The 23,912-nt window shown below is 43.1% G+C and overlaps 2 protein-coding genes across 4 annotated transcripts in view; one reads left to right on the top strand and one right to left on the bottom strand.

Moving 5' to 3' along the window:
• Window positions 1-23,912, top strand: part of LOC120959893 (uncharacterized) — a 217,608-nt gene that overhangs the window by 108,160 nt on the left and 85,536 nt on the right. The window lies entirely within an intron of this gene.
• LOC120959894 (uncharacterized) lies at window positions 9,810-10,969 on the bottom strand. 2 transcript variants are annotated; one of them, XM_040383635.2, is made up of 2 exons: window positions 10,909-10,969; window positions 9,810-10,839 (listed from the first exon to the last, which is right to left on the bottom strand). In XM_040383635.2, exons 1-2 carry the CDS (start codon window positions 10,936-10,938, stop codon window positions 10,012-10,014), a joined length of 858 nt encoding a protein of 285 aa, XP_040239569.2. In that variant the 5' UTR covers window positions 10,939-10,969; the 3' UTR covers window positions 9,810-10,011. The 2 variants fall into 2 exon arrangements, with proteins under 2 accessions (XP_040239569.2, XP_040239568.2); XM_040383634.2 differs by having other exon boundaries at window positions 9,810-10,842; window positions 10,909-10,964.

Genomic DNA, 23,912 nt, shown 5'->3' with positions numbered 1-23,912 from the left:
GATCAATTTGTCGGTTGTGTTTCATCTCCTACCCTACCGCCTACCTACCTACCTACCAAACAGGGTGCGATAATAACCGTGCGAAATGTCCCTCGGGCGATCGATGAGAGACAGCGCATTATGATTTTATTGTTTGAGCATTGCACTTTAACGCTTTCGTTCACACCGGTACGTCACTTAGCCACCTTCCACCACCTCCACCTACCGTATTGTGCCCATCCATCGTTGGTGGTATGCTGCACAGCTGGGAGAAAATTATAGGTGCGATAATTGAAATATGATGTTTGATTATCGTTGCTTTCAACTCGCGGCACGATCTGGCGTGTGGTAAATTGATTTATTGGCAATGGGAAAGGTCGCAGTCGTGGGTTTTGTGTGTATGTGTGTATGTCTGGGTGGGAAAAACAGTCGTTCTAGACCATTTGACTATAACATCTTTTATTTTAATTTCGTCTTTAAGGACAGAAATAAAATTAAGCCACATTAGGATCTTCCGTTTTAATTACCTTACCACAAACGAACGTTCACTTCGTTCACACATTCCTCGTGAATTCGAACATCCTTAGTTCATTGGCTGCCGCCAGTCGTTGACCTGTGTGTGTGTGGAGTCAATTTCAGAATTCAGTTTCAGCAGCGAAAAAAATACAAGATAGAACAGCAACAACGAACACGACCAGCAGCGGCGATGGCGGCTGGTAGGGGTGGCTGGCTCCCTAATGAAAATGTTTAACTACACTTGTGGTGTGGAAAATCAGCAATCGATCAGTGCCCGCACCATTTTACTACTATCGATCGCGCCAGACGATCGCGGCGGTTGCGTGCGATCGATTAAACCAACAACACACCACGCCGCCGCCGTGTTTCCCAGGCTACCGGTGAGGCGAATGGATTAGCTGGCGTGGAAAGGGCCCCGGTAAGACCGTGCGCGGGCACAGCTGTTGGTGGCGGCCGATCGGAACACAATCAGATCAGGTTGTTTAGCAGCGAGCGTAAATTAAACTGTGGAGCGTTTTTATTTGCCCCTGTTGCCTTTTGTGAATTTGTGTGTATGTCGGTGTGTGAGAGAGTAATCCGTGGCGTGGAATTTCCATCCATCGCGAAAAAAACAGCATTCTCTTGCTGTTAGATCATAAAGTTCCGATGAGTTTTTGGGCACTCCTGTCGTTAGCTAGCAAAAGGCTTTTGATTTAATGTTATTTTCATTTCTTTTTCTTAGATGTATTAGTTTCTACCATTTATTTGGTTTCTTGGTTTTTTTTTATCGATTTATTTCGTTTTTGTTGTTTGTATGAATATTTGATGAATTTGTAAATTTGGTTATATATTATATTTTGTTTAAAATTTTATCTTATGTTTTCATTACGTTGTTTGCTTTTATATATTTTCTCTTTTCTTAAAATAGTTTAGAACATATTTAATGTGTTTCTTTTTTCTTTGTTGTTTGTTAGTCTTATGTTTTTTTTCATGTTTTGGTTCTCAGTTTTAAGTCGTTTAAATCATATCTATTCAATTCTTACATGAATTTAACTTTCTCTTGACCTTTTCCACAACGACTCATTGCAGAAGTTTTGCTTGAGCTCACCTCCTCCGGGGTAACTCGTTCAATGTAACCAAAATTACACTCGCCACACGAACGTATGACAAAAGCTCGTATATGCTTACCCCAAGGTTTGTTCCTTCGGGACCCGTTTTGCATCCATTCAACCGTTGACAGTTGCAATGCACATGTACAAGACAGCACACCAGCCGGTTGGTACCCACTTCAAATCGATCAGCCTAAGTATGGCCGTCCGCGTATTTGTGAAGCGCGCTGGTTGGGGTTTGACTTTGACATTCGACTGGTGGCTGGCCACCGTGGAGAATGAGGAACTGAAAACAGGTCAGAGCGTCTGCAGTGGAGTGAAATGCGTTACACGTTTTTTGTGGTGATGCTTCAGCATTCCAGCCTATATTATTCCCCGACAAATTGCTGTCACTGTGCGCATCCTTCTCTACCAAGCGAGCTCAATAAAATTCAGCAATATCAGACGCACAGCAAAAGCAAGCAGAAACAAAAATCCCTAAACGCGCGCCCCATGCGTACGTCAGTCCGGGCATCAACTCTCCCGGTAACGCATTGTGACAGTTGTTCGGAACCCAGTGCAGCGCCCATATCTGTCCCGACCAGTGTGTCTGTCTAGCTGTCGGTGGAAATGTGCTGCTCCGTCACTTGGCTGCACCGCGGTTTGCACGTCACGGAGTCTGCACCAAACCGTCGTTACCAGAGCGTCCCTCAAAGAGAGCGCGGGAAAGAGTGCGAGACAGTATGGGTATTTATTTTTAATTTCTCCAAGACCACCACCCCTCCCAAACCGTCCGGCGCAAAAGGAGCGCTAGGGAAGTGGCCACGGGGGGCGAGCAATTAACGTCTCTCCGCGGGTTCACTGCTTTACATACGGCACATCAACTTCAATTAGACGGCTGACCGATGGAAACGACGCACTGACATACATATCCGTGTGCCGGTGACGGTGGGACCCGCGATTTGGGCGACCGAAGCGGGAGGTGGGTTTCGAGAAGCAAACGCACGCAGCAAAAGGGCGAACGGCAAAAAACCCGGGCGAGTGAATGCCACCAACATCCGTGTGGAGAAAAATAGGTTGAGTGATATTTGCACCGAAACAGGCAAAAACATCAGTGGTACGAAAAAAAAAACAACAAAACCTGGCTGCCATTGCCACTGCTAAACGAAACGAGCGCCCGGAACGCTTTCTTTCTCCTGCTGAGTGGAAGTTGCTGTTAGTTTATATTGGTCCAGACATCGTTTAGGGGTTTCTAATTGATGTTTTCTTTTGGGGTGGTGGGGTTTTTGGTCGGAATGCAATTTGCATTCAGAAGAATTGTTGAGTTTTTTTTACCAGCGTTAATCAAAGTAAGGACACACAGTTATGATGTTTTTTTTTTTATGTTATACACGTTAAAAACTGTTTACTTTGAACTAACTAGTACTTTCAATGAATAATTAATCTAGAATTGATTAAAGTTGATAAATGGATCTTCTGCGGGGCCATGTGATCTTTATGATTAATTTTATAGGTTAGGATATATCCACATCTTTTATATTTTCCCTGTGCTTTTATCTAAAATAACGAATAACGGAATAAAACGTCACCCAAAAATGCAATTTCCTGAAAAGGGAATTTTAAAGTTATTTTTAATGATGAGATAATTGTAGTCCTATTAGTTTTATTTTTATTACTAGTTTCAATTTTCTTATGTATTCTTTAGATTCAAATAAGAGTTTATAACGTCATAAGCTGCAATTGTAATATCATCTGTTAATGATGGTTTGTTTCACAACTTTTTCTAAGGGGTCTAAATCCTATTGTCACTCTGTAGGAAGGACTAGAATAATTAATCTAATCGTTTGATACAAAAAAGTCTAGAAAGTTACTGAAGGTCGTTATGACACGATGTAACAAAAATTATTTGCAGCGTTTGCCATTTAATGTGAAACGCTTTGTTATAGCAATTGCATCACAAAAGCTTGTTTCAACTTGCTGTAGAAAAAAACGAAGGTAATTTCATTCCAAGAACATCCTTTCTAAGGTAATTATTTAGGTTTACTTGCAAACATAAATCGTCCTTGCACGTCCTTGCAAGCAAACATACGTCCTTGCAAGCTGCCTTTTGTCAGTTATCCGGAATTTTATCCAAGGCAGACCAAGACAAGTAGGTATGTTTGAATATCTCCCTTCGGTTGTTATCAAGTCCTCCTTAGTTTCGCTACAAAGTTGCTGCAGTACAGCTGTTGTATCATGTTGGTTCAGAAATTCTCGCTGGGACCGGTTCGCAGGACTTGGATGTCCGATATGAAAATCCGCCGAAAATTCACCTAAAATGATCGCATTGAGTTTTGACGTCATTGATTGCCGCCGTGAAGTCAGAAGACGCAATTTCTACATACATTGTTTGGCAGTTTCCATTGAACTCCTGGCCATGCGAACGTAGAGATATAGCGACTCAGGGTCATCGGTCATTCGTAACAGGGCTTTCTTTCTACACAAGATGGTCTGATTGTTGTGTAATAGTGTCAAGATGTTGTACATGCCAGAACAGGCTTACACGTCGTCCACAAACTGTCGCACAGTGTCCGTTTTAGACGCCACGGGGTTTTTTCGATTGTTTTTAAGTGCATTCGTTAGATGGTTAATTATTTGTTGATAGAATGTTTCATATTTCGTGCTTCAAAGGCTCAAAGCCTTTAGTGGATTATTGTTCCGTAGAGTAAATCACAAAAATGCTAAAATGTTGGTGATATTAACCATTACTTACAAGAATAATAGTGAATAGAATGCCTTAATGATCTAATACGTATAAATAGCAGTAAGAGACGGCTAAGAGGACATTGAATCATCAATTCTGTCAAGAATTATAAGCAAAATTGGTTATTATTTTACAAACATAGAAATCATATCCCTTAAAGCCATCCGCAATATCTGCTAGTAGTAGACAAAGAACATATTTTGAGGCGTACTGACTTGAGCACCCAACGGAGTGGCAGCAGAGTGAGCCGACTCAGCAGCAATGGGGTGTTGGCACTTTCACAACGTGTCCACTGTCTGCGTGGCCACGGGGAAGAAGTGGATAAGATCATGCTTTCCCAAAACCAATCGACGGTGTGGAGAGTTTGAAAAGGACAGAGCACAGTTTGCTCTCGGTTTCGCTCGCACACCATCAGCATGCGCTCCTATCAAACCCTTTCCCAAACAACCCTACACACGGTGGAATGCAAAGTTTTCATCAGCAAAATTGAACTCCCTCACTAGAAATCGAACATCATCCTCCATCCACTACTGCTAGCGTGTGACCTCCGAGGAAGGAACTGGCAGGAACTCTGGCACTAGTGTGCTGTGTCGTCGCTGTTTCCGTTCCCGGCATCGGGTTCGCCTGTCGCTTGCAGTGATATTTATTTTGCATGAAATAAAAATAAACCACATTTGATGGGTTGTTGTTGGCGCACGGAAAAGCGCCAACGGTCCCGCTGGAAAAGGGGACTGGAGTTTTGGGGGGTAAAAATCACGACCTTCTTCCCCGTTTTGCCTGGCATATACGTGAGCCCTACTCCGCCAGTTGGGCGCTTGGGAGAGGAGAGCGTCGAATTTATTTGCATTTTACTCTGATTATTAGCCACATGGTGGTAGTGGGAAAGGGTGATGGTGGAACCCGTTCGCGCCAGCCATTCCATATTTCACCCCATTTATGATGAACCCCAGCACAGGCAGCAGCAGCAAACGGTGCAAAAAGAATCTCAAGAGGTTGCTTTCTAGTGCGCGGGCACTAGGCTCTCGACGCCAAAGGAAATGGAAGGAAAAACAACACACTACGCGACGAGCCATTCGGGCCATTTGGTGGACCCGACCACCCACACAGCCTCCGTCTCTTCTTCTTCGCTTTAAAAAAAAAAACTAGAGTGCGGGTGGGGTTTTGCAAGATTGTAAAGCCGCCCGTTTTTTTGTGTGTGCTGCTTTCGTGCGAATAGTAAGCACTCGCGCGCGCGCGCTTAAATGTGCACCACACACACACATGTACTTAAGGTGAACCTCCTGTTTTAAGTCGTCTAAATGGGGCTGGCTGGTTCAATTTTTGTTGCGACGGGCCTGGGTGAAACGGGAAATGAAAAATCGTGAGCACCGTTGAAAAGGCCATCACCAAACGTCATCGCTAAATGGGTCGTAGCTTGTTAGCGCGCGAACGAGCGCGCGCGCCCTGCGTCCTGCGGTTATGATCGGGATGTGAGGGAGTCTGTTTTGTTTCTACATGTACATGTTTGTGTATGTGTGTGAGTGTATCTTGCTTTGTATTTGCGCAGCTCCCCACTTCTGTAAGTGCAAAAAAGCCCTTTCGAGTGTGTTATGCTTTAGAGGGGGTTTCTGATGAAACAGAACGGATGGAAAAGTCGAGCAGAGCCGGAGGAGCTCTGTGTATGCTGCTAGCCTCGTGCACCGGAGAGAGGCATTGTGGTGAAGGGGTTTTCTGTCCCAAAGCATCGCCTCGATAGCCCTTGTAGAAGGGTTGGCGGCAGAGGACGGAAAGAGAACCATTAATTTCAAATATGAACTCGCTGAACTCCTCCACTCCTGCCTTTTGTCCGATGATAAGGTCGCAGAAAGGAACCTCGGTATAGTTTTCTTGGAAGTTCAGAACAATATAGCGCTCTGCTCCTAGGGACTACACCCAGAAAGAAAGGAAAGCTTCAGGGCTAGGATTGACGCGAAGCAAAAGGGCATTGAGTTCGGTACATGGCACACACACACAGTCAAATGGGGAAGGGGATAAAGGACTGCGGTCGCACCCAACCGAGTGCTAGAGTCGGCCGCTTGGCTTTGCCTTATAATGCAGTTAGCACCTATTTATGTTTGCGTTTTGCTAAGTGGTGTTTATGACAAACGAGCTTTCCCAGCGTAATGAGCTTTTTAGTTTGTCTCGTTTGGGTGGCTAGTGGGGTTTCTTTGTAGTTTGTAGTTGGGATTATAATGAAGTTAACTTGCCGGCTGGATCTTTGAGGCTTAGTGGTTTTAGAGTTTTTGGAATTTTTATTCGATATTTTCTCTTCTTAGCTTCTGGAGGATATGTTGAATATTGTAGAAAATGGATGGATGCACTGATTTGTGAATTAAATGATGCATTAAAATAATATGAGCCTTGTCCTTCCATTTCTCTCAATAACAAGCTTATAAAACACTAATGCCGCATTATTTTCAAATATCCTAGACTTAGAATTTCTAGTTATGTCGCTAGATTTCCATTGAATTATGTGATTAAAACAGAACCACGATAGTGGAGCATCTTTTTCTTTTTTTGTTCCATACAGAATTCATATCATGATGTTGATAATCAGAGAGATTTTCAGAATATTCAACCTATAACTTTCTATCCTAATCTGTTTAGGATTTATTGGGTCCAAAATATGCAAAAGACTTCACATGACTTCACATTATGTCACGGAGAACAAACCAAACTAGCATGAATCAAACACCATGTGACTAGGTGACTTTTTTCAGTTTCGGCTACTACAAGCTTTTGCAGGACACTATATCTAAAAACACTGACTAAGAACTATCAAATATTCTATAGATTGTATTTATCTTGGATTATCAAGGTAACAGTCCTATAATTCTCGGAATATTATACGACATATCTCAGAATTATATTAAGGTAACGGTCACAATGATCCTAAAATTCTCAAGACCATTAGTTTTAACTTGACTTATTAATTAATAAAACGTTGACTTAATAATAAAAAAACATTGAACTAAACTAGAAAAAGGAGAAATTTATCATCCTAAATTCATAGATAAGTGAGAAAATTTCGAAAATCCTTGAGATTGTGTTGTTTTTTTTGTTTATAATAATCATTATTTTATGGCAAATAGATTGAAAAGTTCTAATGAATCTGTTTTTCCTTAATTCCATTCCCTAGCACGAAACTTACCTCTCACTTTAAGATTAAATTTGCCGTTCTGGATTGTTATATGGAATTCTACGGGTGGGTTATAGACAATTTCACAAGGGTAGAGTTTTATTAATTCGCAAAATATGAATAAGAAGACGTTACATAAACCTTTTACTTGCATGAAGAGTATTCTCCAATTAAAACATTTGGTTTTCTGTTTTACATGCAACATCTACATGCAATAGCCAAAGTGATTGGGAATTGTGTGGGACTAGCGTGAGAATAGTCCTGCTCATCACAATCTTCTACAGATATTGTTCTGTTTTGTTTCGGCATACATGACAGGCGTTATAGATGATACCAATGAGGATGCTAGGTAAAAGCTTGTCAGACATTGGTTAAAATGTATAAATTACAATTAAAAGCTACACTAAATAAAGGCTTGTTACTCAAAGTAAAAGGAGTCAGAAAATAGACAAAGCTTCATCTACACTATGAAAATGAGTCCCTGTATTAATAAAATTCACTCATAAATACTCAATAGTAACATGCTACTTTGAATTAATCAAGCTTTCTTTAAGTGAGCCTCAGGAGAGCCACACACGTCTTCAGTATCGTTCAGCCTGAAAAACATATGTTTGGTAACCAAAATTATGCACAGACTGCACTTTAATTAGAATGGAGCTTTATTCATCCCTAAATTCACAACAATATTCAAATCAGCATCATCCAAACCCTGCCAATAGCTAAATCTCACGAGGCGCGCAACTTCAATTGAAGAGTCAACTTTCCGGCTCATCTTCCCATCGCCACAAGCTTTCCCCCTCGTCCCGTTTACTCGCTCCACTCACTCGCAGGAAACAATAAAATACATGCACGCACGCACACACACAACATAGGTAACGGTAGCATTGAACAATGGTGTAACAACAACATCATCGTCATCCTCCTCATCTGCCCTTACATAACCTCTAGCAGGCCCTGGACGTAAGCCTCCCTTTGGCGTGGGCTAGCTTTGACCAACTCTCTTACCCCCGTAAGCATGGACTTTTCTAAATTACCATCTTCACCGCTGAGCCCCACAAAGTGTTAATAATAACAATAATAATGCATATACACATATTGTATCATGGCAACTTTCGTGGCAAAATGGGCTTTTGTTGTGCTGAGGGTGGTTGAAGGGAGGATGAGTACATAATGCTCACATTTGCTTCCCCGGCCATCTCTGCCACGCTTCCTTTCTGTCCATCGCCTCACCCCCTTTGGGAATTAAATCAGTCAAATCCGGCCCGGGGAAAATCGGTTTCGGGATTGCTGGTAGCTCTAGCTGGTAGTAGATTGACGGACCTTTAACCGCAGCTTCCATCCAGTGTGTGCGTGTGTGTGACTGGGTGAGTTACGATCATCGAGCCTCCCTGCTCGAGCAAGCTGCTTCCAGACGAGCTTCAATCACACGTGACGACCGCACGCACTAAAATGATCTGATGGATGTGTTTACGATGCACACGTTGGCGGATCTCCTCTCTGCTGTTATGCTTTTGTCGTGCTTTGTGCCTTGGAGTACCGCGCAAGTACACCGAAGCGAATGGGCCAACGACGGTGGTGTAGGGTTGCGGTTTTTAGCCATCTTTTTGTATTGAAACATCCAATCACATCGCGGATCCTTTCACCCGGTGAAGGGATGGATGGAGGCAGCATCAACTGGGCCGCCACGTTTGTCTCATCAATTGCACTAGAACGGGGCCGAGAGTTTTGACATAATACGTAATCCATCGGCATGGGAATTGCGCTTGTGTATGCAGGGCAGTTGCAGTGAGTGTGACAGGATGAGGTTTATTTTACGCAAGCATTAAATCAATGATTTCTGCGGTGTGATAAATAAGGTTTTTTTTAGCAACTAAATTTCAAGCATGTCGGAAACTGGAAAGAATAATGGCATACTTCAACAGGTTTCATTGTAATATTTTGTGTAATTAACTTGAATTCAATTTTGTCCACCAATTCATTCAATTCGTTTGTTTGTTTCTTTGATGCTACCTAAAATCATCTACAAATATTGTGAAAAAAGATGCTTGATATTATATGTTTGTTTGACTGATTTGCCTAGACTAGAGACGAGAACTCTTTTAGTGTGATAAGAGAAGTGATAAGGCTGGGCATGATGAGATTACTGTTTATCGACAAATTATTTACTGTTATAACGATTTATACAAAGCCAATAAATCATACAATTGATTCAAAATCAGAACTACTTCTTGTAAATCCTGTACTACAAGAAGCCTAATGAAAGCCATTTGTAAGAAATGAATCACAAGGTCCTTCATTTGACAAACAATTCTTTTAGAGTAATTTTTTTTACACATATTCTACTAAATTAAAGTTTCAAACTACACAAAAATAATTATATTTGACATTAAATTAAATTTGACCACTTGTTTCTACACTGTCATGCTCAAATCCGAACTTAAAACTTTGTACACCCGTTGGCAATCCTGCAATTGCGCGGTTTTAAAGCGATTTGCTTTAATGCAACAAAGTTTCACCATTGATTCGTCCCCGGAAGTGCTCTTTCCAGCTTATCTTTTTTTTAACCATCTACCACCGCTGAGCGCTTTTTTCGCTGCAGCCCGTGTGTTACGCTCAATTTGTCGAAAATCAATCAACGGTTGCTCGTCATCATCGGATTGCTGCCGGTAACGGCGATAGAGGACGGGCTGCTGCTGCTGCAATGCCGATGCCAGGGGACGCACTTTAACTTGCATAATTGGCCTATCGACATCGTCGGATCGGGAAGTTTCGCCATAACTTTCGTACTCTTCCGACGAGCCTGGTTCAATTGGTCGGAAAGCGAATAATGTCACCGCGGAAGCCGTCGGATCGAAAGTTGGCGGACAGGAATTTAATTGCGAGCTTGCGTGGTAAGTTTGCGAGCAGACGCCAAAGGACGAACCGAGCGACTCGCTGGAATGTACCAAATTGTCCTCCACGTCCGCCGGGAGTTCTGGGGTGGAACGGGACAGCCGGGCGTTCGATTCTGAGCTGGTGAAAGAAATTTCTGATTCAACTTGTAGTTGGCCGTTCGAGATGGATAGTTCCGGTGCTTGCTGCTGCTGGTGCACTTGTTGCTTGGTGTTGTCGGCGGCTGAAATGGAGGAGGAGCACTCGATGGATGGTGGTGGTGGAGGTGACTGTGTGGATGGCAGACAGTTGATTAATTTATCAATCTCGTGTGCTGTCAGTTTTCGGCAGGAAATTTTTAACTCCCCAGCGTTTGGTAGAGGAGAAGAGTGTCCTTTGGCAAACTTTTTGTGATCCTCGCTGCTGGTACTGCACGACGCGGTGTCCGCTCTAGATGCGGCACGTACATTTTTGATGATGCGTTGAAGCTTTGCCGCCGTGAGGGACTGCTAGTGTGGACAAAGTGCGAATGTGATTAATTTTAAATGAAGGGAAAGCAATCACTTTAAACTCACATTTATGGAAGAGGATTTCGAACCGTTCATGTTTTCATCTAGGATGCTGTTGGTAGACTTGTTTTATTAGAAGACAAGCCATGGTTTGCTGTGATGAGTTGTTATTTGGTTAAGGTTTTTTGCATTCATGCATAAATGATATTTTGTTGCAGTTTTGTCAAAACAAAACTTACTGCCAAACAAACTACAATAGGAAAACAGTTTTTACTGTGATATTTTTAATTTAAAGATTTTATTATTCATAATCTTTAATATAAAATTATCTAAATTTTCGTTCAAAATGGATTTTAGTAATTATTTATCAAAATCTACCACAATGGAGCTACTGTATGCGTTCGAGCCAGATGATTGATGTGCTCTCTGGAGAGCACTCACGAATCTGGCAAAATCGGAACCACTAGTTACGCCTGGAGTCGGAATCATCCGAAGTAACTCCTACTTGACTCCCATCATGCGTTGGAGTCGTTGTCGAAGACGCCTAGAGTCGGAGTAGTCCGGTGTGTAGTCGACCCAAGTCGGTCGGAGTCAGAATCAACTGAAATTGAAGTCGTCAGGGACCGAAACCGGAGTTGTCCGAAGTAGGAGTCCTCCGGAGTTCTCCGAAGTGGGAGTCATACAGAGAATCCGGAATTGAAGTTGTCCGGACATCAAAATTGAAGTCATCCGGAGTTGGGTTCTTCCAATGTGGAGTCGTCCGTAGTCGGAGACGTCTGTAGTCGGTCAGTGTTGGGACTAGAGACGGCCGGTGCAGAGATGCTGACACAAACCATTGGCATCTTCGTTAAGTGCTATTTTTATAAACAGAACCCTAACATCGACTACGGAGGGCTCCGAATCTAGCTCGATGCCTCCCAACCTATCAACTACGAAGTTGTGACATATAATCTCAGATGGATAGCACAAAACCCTCATTACGTGCAATTTCAAAACACATCAATATGCAGTATCCGCAGTTTCCAAAAGGATGTGTTCAGGGTGTCAAGCCTTTCATCGACCTTACACTGCCTCAATCTACACTGCAACATAACAGCAACACCATACTGAAGCACAAAATTCATTTAAAAATCTTTGCCCCCATTGCACCATCCATTCATCATTCCGAGGAGCACTTCACATCATGGAGTCAAATAAAAAGCGAGAGTCCATTTTGCAAGCATCAAATTACATTACGGTTGACCGCACAGTAAATTTATTCATGAGCGAATTCATTGATATATCACCCCAAACCTCTCCTTCATCTTGTAAACCACAAAATTTTCCACAATGTTGACAAGATTTCCTGTTGCCGGAAAAGACATCCCCCCATCCTCCCCTTTTGCAAAGCAGCTCGTTCTGCAAAGCTGCCTCGAAGCGGCCACACGGTGCGCATCAATTATCTCGCCGGGCCCATCTCTCCAGGCCGCCCCGGGTTGGTGGCTCGGCAGAAAGGATACACCACTAGCAGTGCGCTGTAAATCAAACAACATCTTGACAACACTTTAATGACCAATTTCGGGCCAACGAAGCCGGGTCGGGTTCTGCACGCTGCTGGTGCTGTCTCTGGTCCAGGACCGAAATATCTCTGCTCGGCCCGTTTGGCACCATCGACATCGTCTGTTAAACTGAAACAACTTCTTAATTTCCTTTTGCTGCTCAAAAGAGCAGCAGCAGCGGGAGAAGCATTGCCATTTGCATTAAATTTTACGATGCCAACGGGTCTTTATGGGGCCCTTCGCTCGGCTGGCTCTCTGTAGTAAGCTTTTCCGCCGCATCCGCATCTTGAGCTGTGTGGTTCATCTTAAAATAATAAAAATGAAACCGTGAGCTATCCTCCGGCTGTGTTTTGCGAGGATAGTGCTCTAGAACCCAAAGGCTCTGTTGGGAGTAGGGGCCCCGGAGATGAGATGAGATTGATAGTGCTCTAGTAGCTGCAGTAAAATACTGACCCACGACGAAGGAGAAGGAACGTGTTGTCGACAAAGTTTTCCAACGACCCTCGGGGGGCTTGGCCAGGCTGAAAGTGAATCATCAAAAAGCGCACCTCGAAACAGAGTCCCCGATACTAACCGGTTGGTGAAATATGCTTTGCTGGACGAAGCATCAAAAATGCAGTTCACGTCCAAATTGGAAGATCCTTCCAGTGCTGCAACCCCCATCAGATGTGTTGGGTGTTTTGTTTGCCTTTGCGTTTTCCCGGCCGCTGGGAGGAGAGGAACGTAAAATCTCGGGCACCCGAGAAGATTAACGGATGCGAAAAATTGTCATTAAATCGTCACGTCTGGAGTTGAGCATCTTGATTTGGGTGTGCTAAATGAATTTTGATGTACTTTTTTTTCTTCTTAGAAGCATTATTAAAAAAGGAAACTCTTCTGGAAACTTCAGCAGCGCTGAATTTATTTATGAGCGGCGAAGAATGTTTTAATTACATTTTCGGTGTGAACATCAACGAGTGGATTATCTTGGAACTTTGAACGGTCAATTAATATAGTTGTTTTGCGGTTGAATGTATTTTTGGAGCAAAGTGCTTTAATCAAAATTTTCCAGACCACTAAGCAATAATCATAAAATGCAGTACTTTTAAAATATGGAATGTATTCCTCCAATCAGGGAGAAACGGCATTGTTGCTTTCATTATTGTAATACAGGTGATCCTTCCAGAGTAGAATATGAGAATTTGAGAATAGTTAATAAACATTAACGATAGCTAAGTCAAAACCCTAAAGCTAATCTGGCACTGTAGCTCCAGTCATGCGATTAAATTTAGACTGACGTTTATGACGTCATAAACCTTGTCTAGTGTCTAGTCTAGTCTTGTCCACAACATTAAAAATGTCGAGAATATTTCGTTGGATTTCTGTTCTATTTATTGAATCATTGGTTTGTACGATTGGTGGTCGCAATATAAGTTCAAATCAAAACTAAGCATCTCGCAAAGTGTAGTGCTTTCTTTAACAATATATTTTATTCAATAGTTGAACTATTGCCCTTCTTCCTCCTCTTTATTTAGTTTAAAAATTCCTAATTAGTACCAAAAGGTTCACCATTTACAACCTACAGCCGCTCGATTCTAGCACGCACCGCCGTACTACACCGTCTAATTAATTCCCGATACCGAAATGCACACGGTAGCACCTTGCCAACTTCATTAACTGGATGGAACTATCCGGTCCCGCTTCACGGCTCTGCTCACCTTGGCCTTGGAGAGGTACATTGTTTTGCAATTATAGACCCAAACCCCAATGTGTGCCCTCGCACACACCGCTGGCAAGCTTGCACGCGAAGCAAAGTCATGAATTTCAGATATTCGTTCCTGCAAAAGGGATAGAACAGAACGACACGGCACATAGGACACGGCACACGGCAAAGATGGTGGTCCCTCGCTGAAGAACGTTGGCGAGAGTCACGCATCCAAGAACCGGGAACCTGCGGGAAAGCGTATAAGAATCATTACAAAAGGGCCATGGTGCTCCCGGCAGGGAACCTTTCCATGTACGGGACCGGCGAGTGCAGCCATACCTTGTGACTGTGACCGTGAAGACTGTGTACTACGGTGTGTGTGTTCTTTCCTCCCTCGCCCTACCTCGGTTCAATGCCATCCGATGGGGGATACGTCCCATCACCACCAGCTGCATCGCGTTAAATTGGCATTTTGGCAGAGGGCTGCTGCTTCGCGAAGGGGAGAGCGCAAGTCGTGCATCGCGCGTACCGAGCAGAGCCGTGAAGTTCAATCGTAGATAAGAACCTCACCGATTACCGATGCTTTTTTTCGCGTTGTCGCATTGATGTTCGGGCTGTAGTTGCCCGGAGGCTGCAGGCTGTAGACGAGGTGACAACACGGTGTGTAGTCGTCTGCCTTGTTTTCCAGCTGTTTTTTTTTTTTTTAATTCAATCCCGCTCATATGAATCTTTTGGATCTTTTGAGCATCGGACGAGAACGAACCGCTTTAATAGATGCACCTCTTGCCTAGCTAGACGACAGACCCATGGAACACCGACACCGGGATATGGATCTCTTGGTGAGCCACCCGGGGCATTGAATGTCCATTTCGGTGTGTCTTGCGTCGTGCCCTTCGTGGCTTTTGAACTGCTTAGCACAGCATGCCACGGACAAACACAGTTGGCGTCAATGGCGTTGCACCACGACGACGACGCCGTTCTTGAGATGTGCACCAATGGGCGACGACGACGACGTGTCCAGTTTTGCTAAGTTTGTTGCATGAGGGGCGAGAATGCTTCTGTGTCGTGTGTGTGTGTCCCCGCCTCAAGGGACATCCATCGAAGCCACACGCTCGAAAAGCTTGCAAATGAATGCAGAACGCTCGTTACTCACGTCTCACGGTGGGTCGACGGCGGGTTGTACCACTCTGTCCCCGTACATGGGGACGCACGGGACGCTGAACGCTGATTAGGAGATCTTGCCACGATGCACACTCTCGAAACTCTGTCCCAAGAGTCTGTGTGTGTGTGTGTGTATCTTCTTTGCTCTTCTGGATGCTTTTGCAGGACACAATTAAGGTGGCGATTCCTTGGGGGTAGTTCTGGTGGCAGCAGCTGGTACCGCGCGTTCATACAGTAGCACGAATGTGTCGGCTTAACGGCACCATATAAGGACTTGGCGAGAAGGTGTCTGTAACGAAGGTAGTAGTACATCGACACCTGTGCTGCAGCAAGAATTAGATAAAAAAAAACATTCAAGACACAGTTAGGTCTGAAATGAACAGTATTTGAAGGATATTTTGAATCTTTTGCTCTTTATTGGATTACTTTGAAAATTCGGATGACTTCGAACGAACTCTTCATGGTCAAAGGCACTCCACTCCTCTTGGTCTGTAATAATATAAGCTTTCCCTATGTCTTCTCCAAACAGTAGGAAAAACGAACACGCCCTAAAGCCAGCCTGCACATCCGAAACATTCCCGTAGCATAAGTTTTCATTTCGATCAAATTGGTTTTCTCAAAAACATGGCTTCCCCGAAGGCAGCACACCGACCTGTCGTCTGTGCCTTTTTTCCAAATTCTTCCCCACATATTTATACGCCATCGATCATTTTCCTCCTGTTTTCCGTGCCAGAGGCTGAAGGCAAAAGTGGCACCAGCGGGTGAGAGTTTTTGTTTGTGTTCTAAAACCACCACATACCCCGCATGAACCAGAGAGCGGATGAAAAAGTGTACGGGAAATTGCAACGAGATGGGTTGGTGTTTCCGTAGCGAGTTTCCCACAAACACGTCCAAATTTTGTACTCCCCTCCAAAAAAAAGCACAGAAAACCATACACACACACTCAGACCTTTCTTTCAACATGTCGCTAGCTCCCAAAGCGTAACTCTTGACGATATTGCCCGGTCCCTAATTTCCGCACATCGTCAGTTCCCATTTCCGTTCTCGGTACCGGGTGCGGTGGGCCAACTTCAAGAATACAGCACACATCCCAGAGTATCGTGTAGTTATCGATTGATTGAATTTTGCAGCGAAAAAAAAAAAGCCTCTGCCGTGTACTTTGAAAGTTAAACATTTAAATCAACCGTGTATGTTTCGTATGAAATGTGAGGCGCTCGTTTATACCAACGTTCCAACAGCAATGTACACAGCGCATAATACACACCCAACCCTACCGGGAGTGTTTCTATGGCAACCGAAGCGGGGCGCATCGCTTGAAAGCTTTCCCGAAAAAGCATAACCATGGGAGGATGAAAATTACAAACAAGTACGGAAATACATCCCCGGTTTTTCCCCCCTCTCATTCGGCAGCGTGTGATGAATCGTGAGGTTTTGTTAACCGTTCGCTCGTAGACTTTAAAGTCTGCACGAGGATACTATACTCCTCCAGCGGTAGTGAGGAGATGGATGGATTTTAATGTATTATGCAACGTAAGCACACAAACATGCACACATATGCCTATTATCCGTTTGGGGGCGAAAAAACAAGCATTGTAACCGAGAGCACTGCTGACGAGATATTCGGGTTTACTTTTCCTGGGTGGCTTGTATTGTGCGGCACATCAGTCGCGTTGGGTAACAACAAAACGTTGCCACGGTACATCAGGCACAGCATGGTTTGTGCAGGTTCGTAGATATAAAGCGGGAGCAACAAAGGGATGGGATTTTGTGACGAACCAATGAGCGGGAAAATTTGTCGTCATGGTAGATCAATATCTTAATCTGCTGAAAGAGGTAGATGTTTGTTTGTACAGTGCGGGATATCAGGTTGTTCTAGATGCTTACAAATAAAGCAGTTATATTATTCCGATTTATTTACAATACATGGAGTTTCATTACAATTGCAATGAAAGGATAGTGTTTCATCAAGGTTAGGTTTAGGTGTTGGATTAGAATAAGAATATTGTTTAGCCGTTAGGCGGACAATTACAACCAATAAACAACAACAAAATCCTTTTATAATTCCTACAAACTCAAGGAAAACTCAAGGTAGGAGAATTTTTTTGTATTTCACATGATATTGCGTAGTTTAACTTTTGCTTTAGAATTAATATGAAACATTTGAAACTTTTTATGTATTGTAAAATCGATTATGTATTGTAAACGGACGATTTCACGAATGTTATTTAAAGTCAATTGGAAAAACACAAAATTGGGCAAAGGTTATGATTAGGACCAAACAGTTTTCACTTCCAAATTTAACTTATTACGTTCAATAATGTTATGTTGTTAGGATGAGTTAACTTGTTATCACTGTTGAAAATGTTAAGTCATCTTGTGCAACAAAAAATAAAATAAAATACACATATTTGATCATTCCAACCAGCTTAATCGTATAAAATAGCGAGTAAAAACACAAATTTAACAAAGGATCACACAATAACTAGCTTTTTATACATTATCGTTTATTTATTTAATGCAATAATTAAATACATTTAAGGTTAACAGGTAGACTGTTAACCTAAAAAGCTTTATTTTGTAATGTTATCCTTCAAAACTAGAATGTTCTGGCTTTTTTCTAAATATTTTTTTTTCTGTGAAAACTTTGGAGTGTGGTTTTCCTCTCGAATCAATATCAGAACTCAAAAAGTCTGACTGAAAACTTTGAAGCTCTCACCATTATAATTTTTTTTTTCAAGTTCTGTATACAATTGCAACGTTATGTATGGAATTTTAATTTTAAAAGTGTTCATACGCATTAAAACATTTTTCCCAGTTCCCAACAATTTTTTCCTTCTTCCCGGAACGTTGTCATACGAAGCAAGTTTCTTTGAATTTCATTGTTAATGATTTATACCACGTTGAGAAAATTTTGCCATCCAAGCCCAACTTGTTCCTTTTACACACGAACTTTGCGTCCGTATGATATTGTTTTCGTTGAATTCAATTATCTTGACGATAGCACACGGAGTCCCACAGTTTATGAGCTGCTCTACCATGTATCCCTGCAGAGCAAGCGGCAGAGCACAGTGCAAAACCGAGATCAAAATAATGACTCGCGATTTTATGCTTCCCTCACTTTTCACCCGTTCGCTGTGGGTCTCGTAATTGGATGAATAATTCAATAAATATGTCAAGGTTTTTTGTTGTTTTTTTTTATGCAAGCGAACTGCAACGAAAGAAGAAAACGCCGAAGCGCGCAGTACATCCGCGTGTCCTTGTCTGGCCCGAATGCTGCGCGGCGAAGGAATGTGTGTTTGAGTGGGAGTTGAAAACTTTCCTTTCCGTTGATAATTGCGCCCAGTTTGTTCTGAATGTAAAATGCCCCAACTCTTCTTCCATTTGTTTTACTTTTTGTTTTTCGCGAGTCAACAAGCATTGTTTACTTCTCTCGCTGTTGAAACAGAGTCGAGAGAGAGGAAGCGTGATTTATTGTCGTAGGTTATGAAATTATTCCGTATCATACACACGAACACATTTGAGGGATGGAAAGCACCCCCGGCCGGGGCCCTGGTAGGCAAAAATGCGATCAACAATGCGTCGTCGAGACACTATGTGGGCCTGTGTTGACAATTTATGCTCCAGTCGGTGCATATAATATTCCATGTCCCCGTTGCGTCTCTCGCCCTTTTGCTGGGTGCACTGGTTCCGGCACTGGTGGTGACTTTCGCTTTCGAACGTAAGCTTATGACACAGCAAAACAAAAAAAAATGGGAAGTGATCCTTTCTGAATTCAATTTAGCCTCTACGACAAGAAACCATCGAAAAAAGAAGAAATGACGCTGGCGTACAATTTGGGGCGACATGATTTTGCTTTTCTTCACCCCTCTCGGAACGAAGTAAGGTTCAGCATTTTTGACACCGAAAGGAATGCAGTTGCACTGTACAGGACCGGCGGCACACACCCTCTTATATGTGTTCGGTGCCTGCACGAGTACGATAATATTGCACACACCGAAAAAAAACCGGACCCATTTGCGTGCCTCACCCACTGTGCTGTGCTGACCACAGGATTAATCGGCAAGCCAAGCAAAGGGGTTGGGCCTCAAAAAAATGCATGCCCACGGGCGAACGGAGGGCATCTGATTTCACACCGGGATGTGGGCACCGGTTTGTGTGCATACAGCGGTGTGGCAGAGTGGCTTTTAATTAAAGCTTTGATTGATCCTATGCTAAGCAGGCTTTATGATTGTCGGTGTGTCGCGGGGTGGTCTACTGATATGAGCAGCTTTCCATAAGGCACGCGATCTCACGATGCAAGAACCCGCAAACCAGTTCATTATTCAATGTATTATATTTGAAAGCTTGCTCGCTTGATACGCTCGTTTCACTTCGCTCGCTAAAGGGGTTAAAACGAAAACAGAATCACATAAAGGCAATGTTATGGTAATGATAAAACTTGCACGCCTTTTTGGGGCGGTAAGTTGTTTTGGTACTATATTTCTTGTTCCGGTTTTTCTTCTCACCATGACGATGCGGTGGTTTTTGGCTTTTACTACAGTAAATACACATTTTGCTGGAAAACTTGTTGGTTGCATCACATAACAGTTGGTTATTGGCATGTTTAAAGGCCATAATTAACTATGGAAATGTCTTAGAACTATGATTGATGCTGAACGTTACAAATAAATAATAACGTTGCACCCAATGGAGACATTTTCTTATTTTGATATTATTGAGTGCTTAAAATTGATATGTGAGTGTTTTGGGAGCCTCTTAAACTTAGTTGTCTTCGATTATGAATCTCAATTAAATGAATGGAAGCTCCGAACATGAATTCTAGAATCTGATAGCCGATTAGTGAGTCCACGGTCTTGAGATAGTGCAGCTGATCAGGGCCAAGCAACAAACGGCTGACCAAGTTCAAGGATTCAATCTGAGCATTACGCATATCCATCCAACGTTTTCTATACACAGTTGAAAGAGGAATGCCATAATTGCTCTCAAATCGACATAAAGATAGAGATCAGAGATTTCCACAGCATTGTTTACGTATAAATACCAAGTATTAGAAAATTCAACCAGCCTCAAGCTCATAATTAAATCCTTCGTTTTGAATTCATCCCGTGCAAGCTGATTACACAGGAACTACAACGTCAGACAATTTCCTAATTATGATATAGCTGCACTGGAAGCTCTCATTGGACAACTTTACAGGATATTGCAATTTAAAAGTAATTTACGATTTTCTATCGGAGAAATCTATAATTTTTATAACAATACGCAGAAGCCGTATTCATCAAAATCCATCTCTATTGACACTTGAAACATCAAAATATTAAGGAATACTTGCATTTAGATCATTACAACAGTATCCTGAAGCGTAAAAATTGTGCCACGAAGCTTAAGACTCCCACGCCCTAATATTGACTGGAATATATAAGATGTACTTGGACATCGGGGAACTTACTTTAAAATTAGGCTCAAGTTAAAAAAAAAGAGCTATTGCAGGATGAAGTATGGAATGATTTTGGAGACTAGTAGATCTTGTTTGATATTTTAGATTCGCTTCGATGCCATTCTTGCAATTATTCAGCTAATGGTACAGACAGCAGCAGACTGTACCAAATTTATTGTACAGAACTAAAACTCATGTTCTAGAACAATGCACAGTCCTAGACAATATTTTACATCTGCACAAAACTATATAACTGCATAGTGTTCATTAAAAATAAAAAAGTATTGTACATACCAACGTGTATTATTGCATGCATTACCCTTCATAGAATCTCCTATCTGCATCCGACCAGCATGTCTCAATGTCCCCTGGTTTCCCAGATCATTCCATTTGCCTGAATTTCCACCCATGCATTCAATTATTCAAATGCAATAAATTTTCGAAAGGATCTATTGACACTTAATTCCCCGGACGCACTTACCGGGGTTTAGGCTTTGGTCACTCACTCCCCACGACCGTAAGTGATGCAATTTTGTCTCCCAGCTGTCACCAATTTCACAACCCGCAACACAACACACAGCAGACAGCACAATAAAACACCTTCCATTCGTCAACAATTGTTGCGACCCGTGGCGGGCGTTTTTGTGCGCTTTATTATGAGTCCCGGTTGGGTTTTATTTTGCTGTGCGCGCCTGCAATGTCCAAGCTGACTAGCAAGTCCAGTCCAGGCTTTACTGCAAGTAATTCAATCGCATAATTGATTGTCGTTCAAGTTCTCTCTCTCTCTCTAACGTCCAGCAGCGGGTTGGTTGGTTGGTGGGTTGAGTCACACGGCTAATTGAGTCATCGGACCGAAGGGGAGAAACTTCCACCGTACCGCCGTGGCTCTGGCACTTATGATAACGAATGATCGGGGCATAGAATTGGCACACCGAACGGCTAGAACGAATCGATTTCTGTTAACAATAAAACTGTGCACGCGGGTGCTCCAATCGATGACAAATATAAATCACGCGCCAAAGTCCCATTTTCATTCTTAGCGGTCAACAGAGTTGACAGAACGGGGTGGACAACTCCGGTATGTCGGTGTGCTGTGTGTCCTTCAAATGCACATTGGAACGCTGCTGGAATGACTCCATTGTGCTATTATTTGCCTACTTATCCTCGATTTGCAAGTCATAGAATAAGTCACCCGTCGGGAGTCTTTTGAGAAGCAGTCGTGGCGCCGTCAACTCCTCTAACCTATATTTCCCGCTCGATACTGCTGCGATGCGGTTCCATTCAATGCTCTCATTTATTCCATACACACACACGCACAGAGTCCTACGCAAAAATCGACCAACTTGGTCGTACTTTACATTCACTTTCAACGTTATGTTGCGTGCCCAGGGCGAAAGTTAAAGCTTTCCAATGGAGATGTTCCTCGCACCGTTCGCCGTGGTCGACCTTCACCGACCACATCAGCTCCTTGCGATGAGGATATTAACGCCATTGACAGGAACTGTCAAAGTTCCACGAACCGGTGAAGATGTAGCCCTCAAAAGCCGATCAAATTACTGCCGTTCTCCTAGATCTCCGGGTGTGTAGGTTACTGCGCATGAAGGGTGGCATTCCCATCAACCCCTTGAAAGGATGGTGCGAGCATTAGTTGCCAGCCAGCACCCGGCCACCGGGATTGATGGATTACGATGGCGCTTTCATTCCGCCTCTCAGCCTCTCTTCAATACCTGCGGATTTGCATTATAAATGCAAATTTTACGAATCGTTACCATAATTCTCCGTCCACGCGGAGTGTGTCTCGTGTTGCTGCTGCTGCTGTTCCTCCTCGGAGGCGAAGCAATATATTCAAACATGCTAATGAAGCATGTACCACGAAAGCATACGGCATCGTGTTTCGTGGCACCTTCGAGGCAACCGGTGTACCGTTCCACTCCAACCATTAGGATTAGGAGGACGCTTTTGGCCGGAGGTTGTGCGCGCGCGATATCGATTGACCCATGCAAGCGTAGCGTAGTGTATACCCCATTAGTCCATTAGTCCTTCTCAGGGGCTGTTTGGAAACATTGGGGTGGAGTAGGAGGAGATGATGAAGGATCGATCTTAGTAGATTTTATGCATAATTAGACAGATCGATTACCGAACCAGCGTGTCGAGTGTCCGAGTCCGATAGGAAGTGGAGGAATTGAATCAATAAGTTTTACTACCGTGCTGCATTGAAATTGATTTTAAGTGCCGTTTCTGCCTTAATCCATCGAACGATGGCGCCTAAAGGCAGGAAGAGAATTAATGCAGCTTGCACTGAGTTATGCAAGTGGAAATCTGGAAGAAAGTGCAAAGTTTGAAGAAGTTGGTAATTTGAAATCATTCATTCTTTTTGTGTGCTTGGTCACCATAAATACACACTACCACCAAGCTACGCCCGAATTGAACTGCAATCTACTTTCACCGGGTCCGTTTTTGGTCGATTTTTGGCGGGGTCTACTCTTTACACTTACCCTTACACTCGACTGGAGCAATATCCTGAAGATCTGGACGGCATCTGTGGATTAAACCCGGAGAGGGAACACAGGAGAGAAAGTCGCGTGCTGTTTGACCCTATTTCACTGAACTCGCTCAAGTGACTGTGACAATCTTCAGTTCCTTTCTGGTAGAATCCACCAATTCTCAAGTGGCTGTAGTCTCGTCCCGAATGCAAATTACTATGGATTAAATCACACAAACACACTTTCCCTTCAATTAAACACAACAGTACAACCGCGCGAAATGTGGCGGTGTGACTTTAGCGAGAAAGGATTCATTAGGATCAGCCCATTAGGCACACCACCCGGGTTAGTTTGTTGTAAATGCTCACTTCCTTAGCAGCACCACCTCCACCTGGTTGAATGGAGCAGCAGCAGCAGCACCCAAGCACGTATTATCTTTAATTATATCCTGACGTAAATCGCTTCCCGTTCCGCTCGCAGTCCTTATGCAAATCTGTATTGTACTGGCTCTCCGGTTGTTGTGTTGTCATTTCATCAAGGGAAACGGCGAAGAGTTCATAAATTTCTTCCCAAAAACCCTTATCCTTCTTTCCCGCTCCATTTCTTGGGCGATTAATTGCGACACAGTTGTCAGGAGGGAGGGAAAAGGAGGTCACAGTAACACGTTTTGCGTGTCGTGTGTTTGTGAGAAATTGTTAAACTTTATCACACCTTACAACGGCAGAATATTAAAGTGAAGTATGGCCACTCCAAGTGGAGTTGAAGAT

The sequence above is a fragment of the Anopheles coluzzii genome, chromosome 3 (assembly GCF_943734685.1).
Source record: "Anopheles coluzzii chromosome 3, AcolN3, whole genome shotgun sequence".
Lineage (NCBI taxonomy): Eukaryota > Metazoa > Arthropoda > Insecta > Diptera > Culicidae > Anopheles > Anopheles coluzzii.
Note: the sequence above shows the minus strand (reverse complement) of the source record. Positions and strands in the feature narration are given on the sequence as shown.

Coding starts and splice junctions, on each gene's coding strand:
- LOC120959894 (XM_040383634.2), bottom strand. CDS start 10,938: ATGAACGGTTCGAAATCCTCTTCCATAAAT. Junction 10,843..10,908: donor CGAAATCCTCTTCCATAAAT/GTGAGTTTAAAG, acceptor TGTCCACACTAG/CAGTCCCTCACGGCGGCAAA.